This window comes from Hypanus sabinus, chromosome 29 (assembly GCF_030144855.1).
Source record: "Hypanus sabinus isolate sHypSab1 chromosome 29, sHypSab1.hap1, whole genome shotgun sequence".
Taxonomy (NCBI): domain Eukaryota; kingdom Metazoa; phylum Chordata; class Chondrichthyes; order Myliobatiformes; family Dasyatidae; genus Hypanus; species Hypanus sabinus.
In genome coordinates this window covers 920,749-939,759 of record NC_082734.1, presented here as the reverse complement: position 1 = coordinate 939,759, position 19,011 = coordinate 920,749, and the positions used below count along the sequence as shown (strand labels likewise).

Sequence of the window (19,011 nt, the reverse complement as noted above, 5' to 3'; positions counted from 1 at the left end):
CATATCACCCACATGACACGACATGGCACATCACAAACAATTACAAAAAATAACGCCTTACCTGATCTTACCTGCCTCGCTGCCAAAGCCTCAGACTCACTCCATCGGTGCCCTCTGCCTCTTCTGTTTACCTCTTCCCTCTGTTACCACCCGACCCTCCTCCATTTCTCTCTCCACATCTTCCCTCCCACACTCCTTATCCCTCCATCACTCCCTCTCCCTCCCCACCCAAAAGGAACGAAAATCCCGAAGGCAGTGACTTTAACAAAAAGTGAAATGTTTATTAAAAAAAAACAAATTACCAAAACAGTAAGGGTAGACGGGAGGGAAGGTGGGAGTGGGAAAGTGAGGGGAGAGGGAAGGGAAAGTGAGGGGAGGGGGAGGTGTGAGGAGAGGGGAGGGAAGGTGGGAGTGGGAAAGTGAGGGGAGAGGGAAGGGAAGGTGAGGGGATACTGGAGAGAAGGTGGGGAGGAGTAAATGACCTCAAATGAAAAGTAACAAACAATAATAACTTACTGATGATCGGGTGAGTACAGAGTCTGATCCCCTCCCAAACCCATCGTCCTCTGTCCCTCACAATCCCGAATGCCCCAGTCACTAGTGTTCTGTAAAGGTCTTTATGAGCGGGGCTCCCAGGGGGTGTGGGGGTTGCAAGGGGTGGAGAGAGACATCTCATCAGGGGATCCACACAGCAGGACGCCTTTGTCCACCCCTTGGTACAGTGCTCTTCCCTCTCCCCCTCCCCCTCCCCCTGCACCCTCCACACCCCACCCCCTTCCTCCCCCTCTCCCCCCGGGGCAGCAGCCGGGGGATGCGGCTGGGCCGGGGGGTGGGAGGGGTCTGCATTAGACCGGCCCGGCGGGCCAAGGCAAGGAGAAGGGGAAGGAGGCGAGCGGAAAGCAATGGAGGAGTTGGAAACTGGGCGACCCCACTGATGCCCTCCTTCTGTCCCCGGCTCCGGCAGGGGAGGGGCAGCCGGCTGCCCCCTGGCACCCTCCCAGCCTTGGGAAAGAGGCTGAAGAGGCTGCTCTCACGCACCAGGCCGCAGCGCTGGGCGGCGCGGAACACGGGGGCTGGCAGTCTCAGCAGCAGGCGTAACCAGAGCCGAAGACCATGCCGAGGCACAGGCGGTCGAGGTGGCGGAGGGAGGAGGGCGAGTGCGAGGAGGAGGGGCAGCAGAAGGAGTGAGGGTGAGGAGGAAGAAGCGGCCCAGGTTAAGGTACAGGCTGAGAGCAACAGGCCTACAGGGAGGAGGAGGCGAGAGTTCAGCCGGAGGGAGCCAGGGACGAGCTGGAGGGAGAGGAGGAGGAGAGGGACAAGGAGGAGGAGAAGGGAGAGGGTGAGGGAGGAGGATGACATGGCCCAAGCCAGGGAAGAGGATGTGAGCAAGCCCAGGGGGAGGAGGCAATATTTCTGGGGTAGAGGACCTGGGAAAAACTGTAGGGCAAGGAGAAGGAGGCAGAAGAGAGCAAGGGTGAAGGAATAAGAGGAAGAGGCCCAGACCAAGGAACAGGCCGAGAGCAGCGTGAGGGTTAAGCCTCGGAAGAGGAGGCCATATTTCTGGGGAAAGAGGCCCGGGACAAGCTGGAGGGTGAGGAGGAGGAGGGCAAGCAGGATGAAGAGGAGTGGTGTGAGGGCAAAGGAGGAGGAGGCCCAGACTAGGCCGCAGGAAGTGAACAACAGCAGGAAAGCGGGAAGCCGTAGGCCGAGGCCCAGCAGGCCCAGGCTTCCCAGGACCCCAAGCAAAAGGCCAGGCCCCAGCCAGGAACCCAGGCTGAGTAGCAGGCGCAAGGAGCCCACAATGGCCAAGAGAGAGCCCAAGGCGGGTCGGTCCAGGGCTGGAGAGAGAAGCAGCAGCAGGGCAGCGAGGGAGGGCAGCAAGAGGAGGAGGGGTGGCCCAGCCCAGAGAAGGGCCAGCGGAGGACCGAGGAGGAGGAGGGAGAGACGTTGGAGGGGCCGGGGGGGTGGGGAGGGGAGCAGCGAGGGGTCCTCAAGATCTGGGAGGACAAGGCCTTCCTCATATGGGTCAGAGGGAGGGGATGAGGAGGGAGGGTTTGCGGAGGGAGGGGAAGTGGAGGGGGATGGGGAGGATTGGAGCTCAAAGTAGGGCAGGGTGTCTGGAGAACCATCCCTCCTCCCTTGGGCATTCTCTTCCAACCTTCCCGAGGGTGCCACCCCCAAATAGACCCTCTCCCTTCCCTCTTCCTCCTCTTCTGACCTTCCTGGGACACCCTCCTTCTCCCAAACAGCATCCCTTCCCTCTCGACCCTCATCCACCTCCCCTGGGACACCCTCCTTCTCCCAGACATCTACTCCTCCCTCCAGTCCTTCAACCAATCCACCTGGGACCCCCTCCTTGGTCTCCCCACCCCTTGGCCCCTGACTGGAGTTCACTAGGACCCTCTCCACTCCCTCAGGTGCGACCCCCTGGCAGATGGAAAGGAGGTGTTGGTGCGGTCCCTCTTGGTCGCTCAGCTGGGTTGGAATCAAGTCCTGATGCCTCGGCCCTGTTGCATGATCTGAGTGAAGCTGGAGAGAGCTCCCCACTCCTGCTCTCCCCTCCTGCCCCACCACCTCATCCGGCTGTAGCAGAGAAGAGCTTTCCAGGGCGTCTGGCCGTTGGGAAGTGTTCGACTCCTGTGGTGGGAATAGAGGAGAGGGAGGTGAAAAGAGAGGTAGGAAAGGGATGAGGGAGGAGGGGGGAGATTAGAGGGGATGGGGATAAGCTGACTGTGTGTTCACTCCAGGTACAAGTTTACCCAAATACTCCCACCCTGTCCCTCACCTCTTCGCCACCCTTAAACTTAACAGCCACAAATCCTCTCCACCCATTGCTTCACTGTTAATCGACAATCCCCTTCACTCCCTTCTGTCCGACCAACAATCCCCTCCCCTCTGAATCTCTCCATTCCCTATTGTCCGACCAACAATCCCCTCCCCTCTGAATCTCTCCCTTCCCTATTATCTGACAAACAATCCCCTCCCCTCTGAATCTCTCCCTTCCCTATTGTCCGACCAACAATCCCCTCCCCTCTGAATCTCTCCCTTCCCTATTATCTGACAAACAATCCCCTCCCCTCTGAATCTCTCCCTTCCCTATTGTCCGACCAACAATCCCCTCCCCTCTGAATCTCTCCCTTCCCTATTGTCTGACTTACCATCCCGTCCCCTCCGAGCCTCTCCCCTCCCTCCTGTACAACCGCTAATATCTTCCCCTCTCTCCTTCCTAGGAAGGGCGGTGGAGACAGTAAATGGAATGGGGGGGAGGGTGAATGGGGGGGGAGAGAGAATGGGGAGGGGGAGAAAGAATGGAGGGGGGAGAGTGAATGGGAAGGGGGGAGAGTGAATGGGGAGAGGGGAGAGTGAATGGGGAGAGGGGAGAGTGAATGGGGAGGGGGAGAGTGAATGGGGAGGGGGAGAGTGAATGGGGAGGGGGAGAGTGAATGGGGAGGGGGAGAGTGAATGGGGAGGGGGAGAGTGAATGGGGAGGGGGAGAGTGAATGGGAAGGGGGAGAGTGAATGGGGAGAGGGAGAGTGAATGGGAAGGGGGAGAGTGAATGGGAAGGGGGGAGAGTGAATGGGGAGGGTGAGAGTGAATGGGGAGGGTGAGAGTGAATGGGGAGGGTGAGAGTGAATGGGGAGGGGGAGAGTGAATGGGGAGGGGGAGAGTGAATGGGGAGGGGGAGAGTGAATGGGAAGGGGGGAGAGTGAATGGGGAGGGGGGAGACAAGTGAATGGGAGGGGTTGGAGATGAAATGAGGAGTGAGGCTCACTTACTGTCCGGCACTGGGTGACAACGCTGTCATTGTGCGCTGTGTTCTCGTCTACTCGTGGTCCCCTATCCGAGCTCTGGTCCCAGCCTTCTGGCAGATTGCTGACGCTGCTGTCAACATCAGGGCTGACCCCCATGCTGGTCATCGTGTCCGACTGTCCCGTGCTGGGGTCTGGCTCCTGAGAGGAGCAGAGGAGTAAGCAACATGCTGGGGAGGACACACACACACACATCCCCTGCCTCCCACCCTTCTTACTTCCTCGCCTCTCATCATCCCTCTCTCCTCTCCTTCTGCCTCACATATCCCCTTCCTTCATCTTCAAAACCACTGCCCCCATCCCCATCTTCCTCCTTCCCACCGTGTAGCCCCTCCCTCTCCACCTGCAACACCCTCGCTCTCCCCTTTCTTTCCTTCCATCCTTCCCCAGCAGATGCTCCATGCTCACTGAAGGCCAGTTCCCAGCCCCACCTCGTCCTCCTCATCTTCCTCCTCCTCCTCTTCCTCTTCAGGCGTGTCGAGCACTTCCTGGAACAGGAGCTTCTTCAGCCGCCGGTGCTCGGGAGTCTCCATCTCCCTCACTGCAGCCTTGGTTCTCTGTAGCAGCTCCTCAATCACAAAGAGGGGGCGCTCCCTCTCTATGAAGGTGTGCTGCGGAAGAGACAGTGAGACGTGAGAGACTCACACATAACCCCCCCCCCCCCCCACCCTGACACCTTCGCCACCCATCGGTGGGAAGAGGTTCGAGGTGAGAGCGAGAAGAGGACAGAGCAGAAATGGAAGAGAGGGGGACAGGGGAGAAGGAACGGAAGGGGAGGGGAACGGTGGAGGGAGAAGGTAAAGGGGGCAGGTGGAGGAGATGGAGAAGCAGAGGGGGTGGCGTAGGAAGGGAAGGTGGAGGGGAAGGAGGTGGAGGAGGAGGGGATGGTGGAGGAGGAGGGAATGGTGGAGGAGGAGGGAATGGTGGAGGAGGAGGGAATGGTGGAGGGGAAGGAGGTGGAGAAGGGAATGGTGGAGGAGGAAGGGATGGTGAAGGAGGAGGGGATGGTTGAGGAGGAGGGGATGGTGGAGGAGGAGGTGAAGGAGATGGAGAAGCAGAGGGGGTGGCGTAGGAAGGGAAGGTGGAGGGGAAGGATATGGAGGAGGAGGGATGGTGGAGGAGGAGGGAATGGTGGAGGAGGAGGGGATGGTGGAGGAGGAGGGGATGGTGGAGGAGGAGGGGATGGTGGAGGGGAAGGAGGTGGAGAAGGGAATGGTGGAGGAGGAAGGGATGAAGGAGGAGGGGATGGTGAAGGAGGAGGGGATGGTGGAGGAGGAGGGGATGGTGGAGGAGGAGGTGAAGGAGATGGAGAAGCAGAGGGGGTGGCGTAGGAAGGGAAGGTGGAGGGGAAGGATATGGAGGAGGAGGGATGGTGGAGGAGGAGGGAATGGTGGAGGAGGAGGGGATGGTGGAGGAGGAGGGGATGGTGGAGGAGGAGGGGATGGTGGAGGGGAAGGAGGTGGAGAAGGGAATGGTGGAGGAGGAAGGGATGAAGGAGGAGGGGATGGTGAAGGAGGAGGGGATGGTGGAGGAGGAGGGGATGGTGGAGGAGGAGGTGAAGGAGATGGAGAAGCAAGAGGGGATGGTGGAGGAGGAGGTGAAGGAAATTGAGAAGCAAGAGGGGATGGTGAAGGAGAAGGGGATGGTGGAGGAGGAAGGGATGGTGAAGGAGGAGGGGATGGTGGAGGGGAAGGAGGTGGAGAAGGGGATGGTGGAGGAGGAGGGGATGGTGGAGGAGGAGGTGAAGGAGATGGAGAAGCAGAGGGGGTGGCGTAGGAAGGGAAGGTGGAGGGGAAGGATATGGAGGAGGAGGGATGGTTGAGGAGGAGGGAATGGTGGAGGAGGAGGGGATGGTGGAGGGGAAGGAGGTGGAGAAGGGGATAGTGGAGGAGGAGGGAATGGTGGAGGAGGAAGGGATGAAGGAGGAGGGGATGGTGAAGGAGGAGGGGATGGTGGAGGAGGAGGTGAAGGAGATGGAGAAGCAAGAGGGGATGGTGGAGGAGGAGGTGAAGGAAATTGAGAAGCAAGAGGGGATGGTGAAGGAGAAGGGGATGGTGGAGGAGGAAGGGATGGTGAAGGAGGAGGGGATGGTGGAGGGGAAGGAGGTGGAGAAGGGGATGGTGGAGGAGGAGGGAATGGTGGAGGAGGAGGTGAAGGAGATGGAGAAGCAAGAGGGGATGGTGGAGGAGAAGGGGATGGTGAAGGAGGAGGGGATGGTGAAGGAGGAGGGGATGGTGGAGGAGGAGGGGATGGTGGAGGAGGAGGGGATGGTGGAGGAGGAGGTGAAGGAGATGGAGAAGCAGAGGGGGTGGCGTAGGAAGTGGAGGTGGAGGAGGAGGGGATGGTGGAGAAGGAGGGAATGGTGGAGAGGAAGGTGGAGGGGAAGGAGGTGGAGAAGGGGATGGTGGAGGAGGAAGGGATGGTGGAGGGGAAAGAGGAAGGGAAGGTGGAGGGGAAGGGGATGGAGAAGCAAGAGGGGATGGTGGAGGAGGAGGTGAAGGAGATGGAGAAGCAGAGGGGGTGGCGTAGGAAGGGAAGGTGGAGGGGAAGGAGGAGGGGATGGTGGAGGAGGAGGGAATGGTGGAGAGGAAGGAGGTGGAGGAGGGGATGGTGGAGGAGGAGGTGAAGGAGATGGAGAAGCAAGAGGGGATGGTGGAGGAGAAGGGGATGGTGAAGGAGGAGAAGGGGATGGTGAAGGAGGAGGGGATGGTGGAGGAGGAGGGAATGGTGGAGGAGGAGGTGAAGGAGATGGAGAAGCAAGAGGGGTTGGTGGAGGAGGAGGGGATGGTGGAGGAGGTGAAGGAGATGGAGAAGCAAGAGGGAATGGTGGAGGAGGAGGTGAAGGAGATGGAGAAGCAAGAGGGGATGGTGGAGGAGGAGGGGATGGTGGAGGAGGAGGTGAAGGAGATGGAGAAGCAGAGGGGTTGGCGTAGGAAGGGAAGGTGGAGGTGGAGGAGGAGGGGATGGTGGAGGAGGGAATGGTGGAGGGGAAGGAGGTGGAGAAGGGGATGGTGGAGGAGGAAGGGATGGTGGAGGGGAAAGAGGAAGGGAAGGTGGAGGGGAAGGGGATGGAGAAGCAAGAGGGGATGGTGGAGGAGGAGGTGAAGGAGATGGAGAAGCAGAGGGGGTGGCGTAGGAAGGGGAGGTGGAGGAGGAGGGAATGGTGGAGAGGAAGGAGGTGGAGAAGGGGATGGTGGAGGGGAAAGAGGAAGGGAAGGTGGAGGGGAAGGGGATGGAGAAGCAAGAGGGGATGGTGGAGGAGATGGAAGAAAAGGTAAAGGGCAAGGTAGTGGAGGAGGTGGTGAAGTGCTGGAGATGGTGGAGGAGGAGCAGACAGTAAAACTGAGAATGGTGGAGGTGGAGGAGGAGATGGTGAAGAATGTTGAGAATGACGCTAAGGGAATTGAAGATGAGGTGGAGGGAGTGAGGATGAGGTAGAGGGGTTTAGATGGAAACCAGCAGTGAGCAGTGGGGAAATGAGGAGAGAGGAGCAGGAGCTGGAGGGGCTCTGAGAAGTCGAAGCTCCCTACCTTGAGCAGCTGTTCTGAGCTGGGGCGATCCTGAGGGACCTTCTGCAGGCAGGAATCCACGAAGCTCTGGAACGGAGCTGACCTGGAACCGGAGCGGAGTGAGAACCAGTCAACGGAAAACCAGGTGTGGATCAGGGTGGGCGGCATTCGAGGAGGAGTGACTGAGGGGGAGTGGGGAGAGCGACAGGGTGGGGGAGGGGAAAGTAGGAGAGGGTGGGAGGAAGGGAAAGAGGGAATGATGGGGAAAGGGACAGAGGGAGGGAGAGCACAAGGGAGTGTGGCAGTGGGTGTGGGAAGCTTTGAGGGAGGGTGTCCCTGATACTGGGATTGCAGGTCAGGAGCCCTGACTGTCAGTAATGTGTTATGTGGGGGGGTGGGGTCGGTTGCAGAGGAAATGACTGGGGATGCTGAGAGTAGGGGAGTGAGAAAGGAAGGGAGTAGCAGTTAGGGATGGGGAATGGGGAGGGAGGATGAGGGTACAGGGGTCTCTCCTCATCAATGCTCAGACTACAGGCCAAGAGCCTGTCTCTGGACAACATTGTACCAGGGAGGAGGATGCAGGTCAGGTGGAGAGGGTGGGTGGGTGTAGAAGGCAGAGTGTGTGAGAGAGGGGAGAGCAAGGGGAAGGGACAAATAGGGTGGCACCTGGCGTCTCTCCTCACCAGTGGTCAGACTGCAGACGAGGAGCCTGGCTCTGGGCGATGTGGTACAGGGCGCTCATTGCATTCATGTTAAACAGTGGGGGCTTCTTCTCCGCTGGAAAAGAACAGCAGAAAGTTAGTGTGGGATGGGATGGGACGGGGAGGGTAGGGTGAGGAGAGGGAACAATGAATGGAAATTTGCAAATTACGGAGAGCATGCTAACTGATTGCATCACTGTCTGGTATGGCATGGTGGGGTGTTACAGCACAGGATCAAAGCTGGAGAGAGATGCAAACTCAGCCAGCTCCTTCATGGCATGACCCTCCCCAGTGTGCAGGTCATGTTCAAGGAGCTATTCCTCCACTGCCACCCACCCAGGACATGCCTTGTTCTCATTGCTACCATGAGGAAGGAGTCATAGAAACCTGAAGGCACTCGGCTACTTCCCCTCTGATTTCTGAATGGACGCTAAACCCACGAACACCACCTCACTACTTTTTTTCCTTTTCTGCACTACTCATCACTTAACTTTTTGACAATACACGTACTCCATTTCCGTTATTACATATTGTATGTATGCCACATTACAACACATTTTGTGACATATGCCAGTGATATTAAACCTGACTCTGGAAATAGGGAAGAGGAGAGAGAGAGGGGGAGAAGGGAGGAGGAAAGGTGGAACAAAGAGGGTTTGGGGGGCGGGAGAAAGAAGCATCAACAATGCCCGCAATCCCCTACTATCCAGCCCGTCCTCATCTAGGGGTCAGTCCCCTACCTAACTGCAGACAAACTCTGCAGTGGAGCAGTGATTCCCAAGTAGACAATATTGCCACCCTGGGGTGGTGGGAGGTGCTAAGTGGGCAGTGGTGGCAGGGGGCAATTGCTTGGTAGCAAGTGATTATAGGGTAATTTAAGAAAGGAATGCCTTTGTAAAGTTTTGATTCTCAGTGCCTCATAACTGATTACAATGATCACGTAGCCTTCTGTTCTCTCAGTTTGCTCAGCATGCCTTATAGTTGTTGAAAAGCAATGTGACAGTTATGTATTTGGCATATTGTGAGAAATCTGGACTGAGACATTGTATTATTTCCAGACTCACTACTGCCACTTGCCATGACAGTACAGTAGTAACAAATAAGATACCTGAACTCTAATCATAAAGTGCAGTTCCTGTGAAGTAGGATAGAGCCACCAATGGGCTGGTTCAGAACCTGCTTTTCTCTGGCCCACGGCCCCACCTTCAGGCAGAGGCGTTTGTTAGCCTGAGCTATGATGACATCTTTACCTCCCCCTTTATTGATCACAGTGTTTGAGGTTGGACTTAAACAACAGGGTCATTAATCCATAATGAAAATTGTAGAATCGGACCAAACAAAAAAGAAATGTAGACAGTACAGAGGGAGTGTCTGAAATGTGGATTTACATCAGCACCAGGCAAGCGACAGCAGCCAATGTGTCTGTTGTGTGTAAAAGTTCCTTCAAACGAGGCAATGAAACCGTCCAGGCTCCTTGGACATTTGAAAAGAATACATTCCAATAAAGCAAATAGGATCTTGGCTTGTGACCTGCCACTTCGTGAAAACATACAGAGACTCAAAACGTGTTTGCCAGCACTTCACAACAAAACAGCAATGGTTTGTGTGTTTCACACAAAATTTCATTGCTCAATGCTAAATCTGGAAAGCTCAATGAAACCCAGAATCAGAATCACTATCACCGGCATATGTCATGAAATTTGTTAACTTACCACAGGACCACAATGCAATACAGGATAATATAGTGAAAGAACAGTAAGTGAATCAATTATAGTAAGTATATCTATATTAAATAGTTCAATTACAATAGTCCAAAAACAGAAAATTTTAAAAAGTGAGGCAGCATTTATGAGTTCAATGTGCATTTAGAAATCAGATGGCAGGGGCTAAGTGTCCTCAAACGCTGAGTGTATGCCTTCAGGTTTCTGTACCTCACAATGAACACCAAAATGCCCCTCCTGATCACCACCCACAGGAAACTCCCCCACCTCTGTCTCAACGTCCCTCCCAATCACCACCCACAGGAAACTCCCCCACCTCTGTCTCAACGTCCCTCCCAATCATCACCCACAGGAAACTCCTCCACCTCTGTCTCAACGTCCCTCCCAATCACCACCCACAGGAAACTCCTCCACCTCTGTAGCAACATCCCTCCCAATCACCACCAACAGGAAACTCCTCCACCTCTGTCTCAACGTCCCTCCCAATCACCACCCAAAGGAAACTCCCCCACCTCTGTCTCAACGTCCCTCCCAATCACCACCCACAGGAAACTCCTCCACCTCTGTCTCAACGTCCCTCCCAATCACCACCCACAGGAAACTCCCACACCTCTGTCTCAACGTCCCTCCCAATCATCACCCACAGGAAACTCCTCCACCTCTGTCTCAACGTCCCTCCCAATCACCACCCACAGGAAACTCCTCCACCTCTGTCTCAACGTCCCTCCCAATCACTACCCACAGGAAACTCCCACACCTCTGTCTCAACGTCCCTCCCAATCATCACCCACAGGAAACTCCTCCACCTCTGTAGCAACATCCCTCCCAATCACCACCCACAGGAAACTCCTCCACCTCTGTAGCAACATCCCTCCCAATCACCACCCACAGGAAACTCCTCCACCTCTGTCTCAACGTCCCTCCCAATCACCACCCACAGGAAACTCCCCCACCTCTCTCTCAATGTCCCTCCCAATCACCACCCACAGGAAACTCCCCCACCTCTGTCTCAACGTCCCTCCCAATCACCACCCACAGTAAACTCCTCCACCTCTGTCTCAACGTCCCTCCCAATCACTACCCAGATGACACTCCTCCACCTCTGTCTCAACGTCCCTCCTAATCACCACCCAGATGACACTCCCCCACCCCTGTTTAAGGCCTGGGGGAGGTGTTATCAGACAAACGTCACTTACCCAATTCAATGCAGGTAATGCCCAGAGACCACACGTCCACTTTCCCATCATACTGGCCTTCGTCCATGGCCAAGATCACCTCCGGGGCCATCCTACCGAAGAGACAGGGTCAAGGGTTTGTGGGGTGGGATCAGGAATCAGAGAGCACAGACCTAGCTCAAGTAGAATGTCAGTATTGTGGGCTGAGTAGAAGCTCACTGAAGGACATGATACAGATCAGTGTGGAAATAAAAGGCCAATGGAGTTTAATGCAGTCAAGGACGATGTGTAGCACTTTGAGAGGTCAAATGTAAAGAGACAGGATATGGTTATGGCAGGATCCTTAACCGTTCTGGTCACCCCATTACAGGAAGAGTGTGCGGGCTGTGCAGAGGATGCAGGAGAGATTTGAGCAGATGGCACGAACTGTAAGGAGAGGATTTCTCTGAAGCGGTAGAGGCTGAGGGGAGGCCTGACAGATCTTATAGAGGTTTCTCAGATTATTAGATTCACAGAATTTGTAATGGAATTGGTTTATTAAGCCACACATACTGAGATGCAGTGAAAAGCTTGTCTACGTACTGTTCATACAGATCATTACGCAGTGCATTGAGGCAGAGCGAAGGAAAATAATAAGAGAAACCAGAATGAAGTGCTACTATACAAAGAACATTCAGGCAGGCCAGAAGATGGAGTGGACAGCTGGCATCTGTAACTCCAGGGTGAAAATGTCTAATACTGAAGTGCATGCATTTAAGGTGAGGGGGTTAATTCCAACGAAATGAGGTGTTCGGGGGGAAGATAGCAAGTTTTTTTTGCACAGTGTTGAGTACCTGGAATGTGCTGCCAGGGGTGGTGATGGAGGCTGTTAGACACGTGGAAATGGACACTGTAGGCAGAAGCGATAATATTCCTTACCAGTATGGTGTTCCTACAAAGGAGTTGGCAGGTGCAATGATGGACGCCGATCCAAAATCGGCAAGCTTCACCTGTCCTGGTTCAGTCAGAAGAACGTTCCCTGCCTTTACATCTCTAGAGCAAGAGGGAGAGCATCAGTCACACAGCACGAAAACAAATCATTCTGGGCTGGCTCAGACTCCCAGCTGCCCGTGTTTGGCCCATAGCCCTCTAAACCTTTCCTTTCCACGTACCTGTCCGAGGGTCTTTTAAATGTTGTTAATGTACCTGCCTCAATCACTTCTTCTGGCAGCTCATTCCCTCAGGGCGAAAAAGCTGCCCTTGCATTGCTGTTAAATCACTCCCCTCTCACCTTAACCCTGTGCTTCCCGGTCATTGATTGCCCAACCCCAGGGAAAAAGACTGCACATTCACCTTATCTGCGCCCCTTGTGGATTTAAACACCTTTGTAAGGTTACCCCTCAGTCTCCTGTACACCAGGGAATAAAATGGCTCAGAAAATCATGATAACCATCTTCACTGTCAATTCCAGTGTCATGTACAAACTTACTAACCACATCTTGTACATTCTTATCCAAACTGTTGATACAGATGACAACAGCAATGGGCCCAGCACTGACTCCTGGGAATCACCACTAGTCACAGACTTCCAGTCTGAGAAACAACCTCCCACCCTCACCCTCTGCTTCCCACCGTCGAGCCAGTTGTTTGTCCAATTACTGTAGAAGGTTGTCATAGATCACAATGGGACACTGATAGGATGCAGAGCTGGGCAGATTGAGTTAGGGATCGAAAAGTGTGAAGTGATTCACTTTGCAAGGTCGAACAAAGGCAGAATACAGGATTAATGTCAGGATTCTTAATAATGTGGAGGGACAGGGTTCACATCCATCAATTCTTCAAACTAAGCAGAAACTGTTGCCAGGATTGTTAGGATTGTATGGTGTATTAACCAATAGTCAGGGGATTGAGTTCAAAAGCCATGAGATAACGTTACAGCTGGATAAAACCGGTCAACGCACACTTGGAGTACTGTGTTCAGTCCGGTCATCTCGTTAGAGGAAGGATGTGGAAGCTTTAGGGAGGGTGCAAAGGAGATTGATTTGTTATTCATAGTTTTAGAGATACAACACTGTAACAGCCCCTTCCAGCCCAAAGAACCCAATTCCATCCATGTAAACGTTTACCAGAATGCTGTCTGCATTACAGAGCAATTATTAGGAAAGAATGAGTGACCTTGGGCTTTTCTCTTCAGAGTGAAGAAAGATGAGAAGCAACTCGATGCAGATGTATATAGAAATAGAGGTATAGTCCTTGTGCAAGATTCCCAAAAGGTTAACTTGTAGATTGAGTCTGTGGTGAGGAAGGCAAATGCAATGTTGGCATTTATTACAAAAGCACTAGAATACAAAAACAAGGATGTAATACCAAGGCTTTCTAAGACCTTGTAAGTCAGATCACACTTGGTAAGGTGCAGAAGGGATAGAGAGAGAGAGGTGGAGGAGGAAATGGAACAACAGAGGGGAAGGGTGGGAGGACAGAGGGAGGAGAAGAAAAGTATAGGACAGATTGAGGAGAAATTTCTTTAGCCAGAGGGTGAATCTGTAGAATGCTTTGATGCAGACGGCCAAATCATTGGCTATATTTAAAAGGTTAACAGGTTCGTGATTAATTATTATGAGGAGAAGGCAGGAGAATGGGGTTGAGGGGGAAAATAAAACAGTCATGATGGAATGGTGGAACAGACTCAATGGGCCAAATGGCCTAATTCTACTCCGTAGTCTTATGGTCTACTAAGATGATAAGAGGCTTAAATTGAGTGGACAGCCAAACTTTTGCCCAGAGTGGAAATGGCTCATTTGAGGGACATAATTTTAAGGAGGGAGGGAGATATGGGGGAGATGCCAGAGGCAGGTCCTTTTACAAAGAGTGACCAGTGATGGAATGTGTTGCAAGGGGTGGTGGGAGAGGCACAGATACATTCGGGATATACAAGAGACTCCTAGATAGGTACGTGGATAGAAAGATGGAGGGATGCAGGAGGGAAGGGTTAGATTGATGGTGTAGGTTAAAAGGTCAGCACAATATCGTGGGTTGAAGGGTTTAGATGCTCTCCCTATTCCAGAATAGGGAACCTTATCAAAGGCTTTAATGAAGTCCATATGTACAGTACAACATATATCACCCTGCCCTCATTGAACTTGTAGGTTACCTGTGGATAAGGTTCTGGGAGTGCAGATAGGCCAGTCCGTACAGAGCGCCCTGGATAATGGCAGCGATTTCCATCTCTTGCAGCGGCTTCCGGTGCACTGGGAAGCATGAGGCAAGGGTCAGGCCAGGATTGTTGGACCAACCACCGGTGGTGAGGAGTCAGCACAGAGGACCAAGGTAGGATACCACACACATATCTCCCCACCTCGCATGCACCCTTTCCCCTCTCACTCTGATAATCTCGCTCCCTATCCCGCAATCTGAACACAGTGCAATCTCCACCCACCTCACACATTTCTACTCCCTGCCATCTACTGCAAGCTCCCCCCAACCTCCCACGTTCCCTCTTGCCATCTCTGGCACCCGAACTCCCTTTTGCCACTTCCCCCACACTCTCTCTCCATCTCCCACCTCCTCCCCTCCCTCCAAGTCATTGGGTATATTTAAAGTGGAAGTTGACAGGTTCTTGATTAATCAGGGTGACAAATATTACAGAGCAAAGGCAGGAGAATGGGGAGATAATCAGCCGCGACGGAGCAGACCGATGGGCCAAAAGGCACGATGATCTTAGCTGGTTTTTGTTGCACCTCTGCACACATGGACTGCCAATAAACTTTGTACAAGCCCCTGGGTGGGGTCAAAGTGAGGTGGGACCACACACTTACCCTCCAGCAGGTCCGACACTGATCCCAGACAGTACTCCATCACCAGCTGTAGGGAGAGGAGCAGGAGGAGGGGGGTAGTTAAGGCAGGAGGAGGTGCAGAGGTGGAGGGGAGGGCGGTGGTGGAGCGGACGTGTTGGGTGAGGGGAGGTAGGGACACGCTGGGCATTCGTGACGATGGGCTCAGGATGGAGTTTATAGGAGAGGGGTGGGAAAATGGAGGAGGGGAAGGGAGGAGGGGACACAGGGCAGGGGGAGGTGGTGAGGAGGGGAATGGAGAGATGAGACAGGGAGGGAGAATGGGAGGCAAAGGAAGGGATATTGACTGAGTTCAGGATGAGGGGTGGGTATGAGGTAGGGGCTGTATCACCCACCCAGGCAGTGTGCTCCCGGAGGTAGCAGCCCCGGAAGGCGATGGTGTTGGGGTGCTGGAGCAGTCGCAGGAACTTCACCTCCTTCACGATGTCCTGCCACCTCTACAGGGGAGAAAGAATGCAGGATGAGGGCAGGCACTCCCACCACATGAACTGAACCCAGTGACAGTCCTGTGACCCAAATACCAACACGATGTGGCCAAACCAGACCTAACCAGCATCCCCTCCTTCCCCGTTCCCCTACCTCCAACCCTCTACCTTCCTATCCCCCCCTCCTTCCCTGTATTCCCTCACCTTGCCCAATCCCTCCTTCTCCCCCCACACCAGCACCCTGATCCATACCTCATTGGACTGCTTCCCACCGTATGACATCTTCTTGATGGCAACAACTTCCCCATTCCTCACGTCCCGCGCCTGTGGAATGGGATAGAGGTGGTCAGTGCAATGGGAGGGGCACTGGATACACCCGGGAAGGGGGAACGGAATTGTTGGCGCACTGGGAGCCCTTAACATGATGGTTGTACCAGGCGAAAATGTAGTCTGTACTTGGGGCGGGGGCAAGAGTCTGTATCAGGGGTTGGGTGAACTGTGAAGGGGTCTGTAACCCCAGGGGTGGGGGGGGGTATATGACCCGGAGCAGTGAAGGGATGATTGCAGGGTCTGTGACCAGGGTGGGGGTCTATGACTGGAGAGGGATCTGTAACCCCAGGGGTGGGGGGGGTGGTATATGACCCGGAGCAGTGAAGGGATGATTGCAGGGTCTGTGACCAGGGTGGGGGTCTATGACTGGGGAGGGATCTGTAACCCCAGGGGTGGGGGGGGGGTATATGACCGGGAGCAGTGAAGGGATGATTGCAGGGTCTGTGACCAGGGAGGGGGTCTATGACTGGGGAGGGATCAGTGAATCACCACTCACGAAGTAGACAGCTCCAAAGCTGCCATGTCCAATCTCACGTAAGTCAGCAAAGAATTCCTCAGGGTCACCGCGGTCAAAGAGACGTCCCGACGTCTCTGTCCTCCTCCCGCCAGGCAACATGGCTTCGTCCAGGGGTCAGGGGTCGTCTGCGCTCCACCCCTGCCCCCCTCACCCGGCGAAGGAGCAGGGGATGCGACAGCTGTGGGGTGGGGGGAGGTAAGAGAAAGGAAAGCATCAGTGTGTGGTGTGTCAGCAAGGGGATGAGGAGAGTAATGAGGAGGGAAGTGGAGAAATGGGATGAGGGGGTTCAAATGGGGGGGGGGGCACAGAACAACAATGACTTATTACCAAGCACTTTTCATTGATGATGTAGTTCACAACAGGATAAAGTGCAAACATCAGGGTAAAGACAAAAACGTGTAAGAAGCAAAGTTAAACCAATAGGTTTTGAATTGCCGTTTACACATGACAATTAAGTCTGCAACCCTTATAGTTTTAGGAAAGGAAGTCCACAATTTTGGAGCGTATTTCAGAAAAAAATTGACTTGCCAATTATCTTTTAAGAAAACAAGAGAAAATCTGCAGACGCTGGAAATCCAAGCAACACACACACAAAGCTGGAGGAGCTCAGCAGGCCGGACAGCGCCTGTGGAGACAGGTCCTGCTGGAGGGTCTCGGCCCAAAACATCAACTGTACTTTTTTTCCAGAGAAGCTGCCTGGCCTGCTGAGTTCCTTCAGCTTTTTGCGTGTGTATCTTTTATGAGAGATTGTTTAAATTTAAGAGATCGATGGAAGAAAACCTGAGAGTTCAGGCAGGATTACAAAAGTGATGTTCTCCAGTCCCAGACCATTCAAAGCTTTAAAAACAGGTAAGAGAAATTTAAAATCAATTTCTAAAGGATACAGGAAGCCAGTGCAGAGTAGCTAGGAGAGAGTGACATGCTCCCTCATCCTGGTTTTAATTAAAAGTCCAGCATTGGTGTCCTGAATTAAATATGTTTTATCAGTAGAATGCCAGTGAAAAGTGCATTGTAGTCATCTGATCCTTTCAATATAAAGGCATGAATTAGTTTTTCAGATCATTACGTGACAGCAATGCACGTACTGTAGCTTTCCAACATTTCTTATGTATTGAAATACTGCTCTGGTCACTTCCTTTATGAGGGTTTTTAAATTCAAATCTGAGCCGAGAAAACAACCCAGGATAGTTACCTCAGAGCTAACTTCCCAAGTTTATCAACAAGTTTATCTTATTTGACTTTGGGGCCAGCCAGAAGTATTTCAGTTTCATCCTCATTTAGTTTTGGTAAATGATTTGTTTATTGCAGCGGTAACAGAAGTAAGAAAAGATATAGTGTGTTGTCATTATCAGTCTCGACCGAGATATACAACTGTGTGTCATCTGCAGAACTATAAAACTGAAGTTTTGCACTCTAAGGGGAGCATGCAAAAGGAGAAGAGGCGATTTAGGAGAATGCTTTGGTCAATTGTGTCGAAGGAGATCTAGGAGAATTAAAGCTAAGGTCGGTGACAATGTTGGTAAGGACAGGCTCCACGCTGCTGTTTGCTCTAAAACCTGACTGAAACTTTCCCAGAATATTGTTGAAAATGTCTTTCTCCAGAACCCTGCCCAGGAAGGGAAGATTTGATCAAAGGCCAGCAGTTAGCTAGGTGGGGAGGCTCACTCCCTTTCTAACCGACTGCCACCCCGGCCCCGCTTCCTCCCCTCACATTACCGGTCGAACCCTCCTCTTCGCCCTCAACTCAACCTCCCTCCGTCCCCTCGACCTCACCCTCCACCGCCGCCAGTCCCTCCAAGCCGCTTCACTTCCGGTCTATTTACCCCACTTCCTGCGTTCCGTCCATTTGCCTTTCCGGCAGACGCACTTCCCGTGTCCGTCCGACCTTCCTGCACCCAACGTCCCTTCTCCGAATTCTCTCTCCGCCTCTCCTCGTTCCTCCAACTCTGTATCCCTCCTTCCCTTTATCTTCTATTTTTTCTTCTCCTATCCCGCTATCTAACCTATCCTTCTCCCTTTATCCTTTCAACTACTCTTGCTTCCCTTTTCCCTCCGTCCCGACGCCCATTCTCCTCTCTCTTACTGTCTGCTCTGTCCACCACTCCATCTCTCTGTCCATCTCTTCTGCACCTCCTTCCTCTGACATCCCACCCCTCAATTGCTCTCTCCCTGCCTCCTTTCTCCCACTATCATTCGAACCGTCCGTCATCCTCCTCCTCTACCTTCTCCACTCTCCAGTCTAGAAGTGGGTGATGCTCTCGCTCCCTCTGTCTCTCTCCCTCAGCATCTTTGTTTCTCCATTTACCCACTCTCTCTTAATTTCTTTCCTCTCCAACCTCTCCCTATCTCTCCCCCTCTCCTCCCAGTCCATCCCCTTTCTCTCTCCCTCCTTTCCCTCTTGCTGTCTCCCCTTCTACACGTAAAAAAATCTTATCAAGATACTTTAAAAATAAAGAAGTAAAAAGTTTATAGATATCAAAAAAGAATACTATAAAGAACAGTAAACTATAAAAAAAGACTAAATTAAGTCCTTCCAGGTGAGGCGGCTCTTCATTTGTGAGTCTGTTGGGGTCATCTACTGTATCCAGTGCTCTCGTTGTGGCCTCCTGTATATCAGTGAGATCAGATGTAGATTTGGGGACAGCTTTGCTGAGTACCTACGCTTCGTCCACCAGAGGAAGCGGGATCTCCCAGTGGCCACACATTTTAATTCCACTTCCCATTCCCATTCCAACATGTCAGTTCACGGCCTCCTTTACTGCTGTGATGAGGCAACACTCAGGTTGGAGGAGCAACACCTTATATTTCCTGGGTAGCTTCCAACCTGATGGCATGAACATCGATTTCTTGAACTTCTGGTACCAGTACTGGTCCCCCCCCCTCCACCATTCCCATTCCCCTTTCTCTCTTTATCTGCCCATTCCCTCCCTCTGGTGCTCCTCCCCATTCCTTTTCCTCCATGGCCTTCTGTCCTCTCCTATCAGATCCCCCCT

At 53.2% G+C, this 19,011-nt stretch overlaps 1 protein-coding gene and 1 long non-coding RNA gene across 6 annotated transcripts; one reads left to right on the top strand and one right to left on the bottom strand.

Annotated features, from left to right (window-relative positions):
- Positions 1–394: 394 nt before the first annotated feature.
- On the bottom strand, positions 395–17,862 carry LOC132382846 (serine/threonine-protein kinase TAO2-like). 4 transcript variants are annotated; one of them, XM_059953312.1, is made up of 13 exons: positions 17,792–17,862; positions 15,998–16,196; positions 15,424–15,495; positions 15,082–15,183; positions 14,711–14,756; positions 14,047–14,143; positions 11,835–11,948; positions 10,938–11,029; positions 8,003–8,096; positions 7,341–7,422; positions 4,242–4,421; positions 3,778–3,951; positions 395–2,637 (listed from the first exon to the last, which is right to left on the bottom strand). In XM_059953312.1, exons 2-13 carry the CDS (start codon positions 16,115–16,117, stop codon positions 676–678), a joined length of 3,135 nt encoding a protein of 1,044 aa, XP_059809295.1. In that variant the 5' UTR covers positions 16,118–16,196; positions 17,792–17,862; the 3' UTR covers positions 395–675. The 4 variants fall into 4 exon arrangements, with proteins under 4 accessions (XP_059809295.1, XP_059809296.1, XP_059809298.1 ...); XM_059953313.1 differs by lacking the exon at positions 4,242–4,421; XM_059953315.1 differs by lacking the exons at positions 14,711–14,756; positions 15,082–15,183; positions 17,792–17,862 and having other exon boundaries at positions 15,998–16,066.
- Positions 7,325–14,756, top strand: LOC132382851 (uncharacterized). 2 transcript variants are annotated; one of them, XR_009508479.1, is made up of 4 exons: positions 7,325–7,464; positions 11,287–11,406; positions 11,510–11,674; positions 14,130–14,756. It is a non-coding gene; the product is annotated as an uncharacterized LOC132382851 (long non-coding RNA). The 2 variants fall into 2 exon arrangements; XR_009508480.1 differs by lacking the exon at positions 11,287–11,406.
- Positions 17,863–19,011: the final 1,149 nt, after the last annotated feature.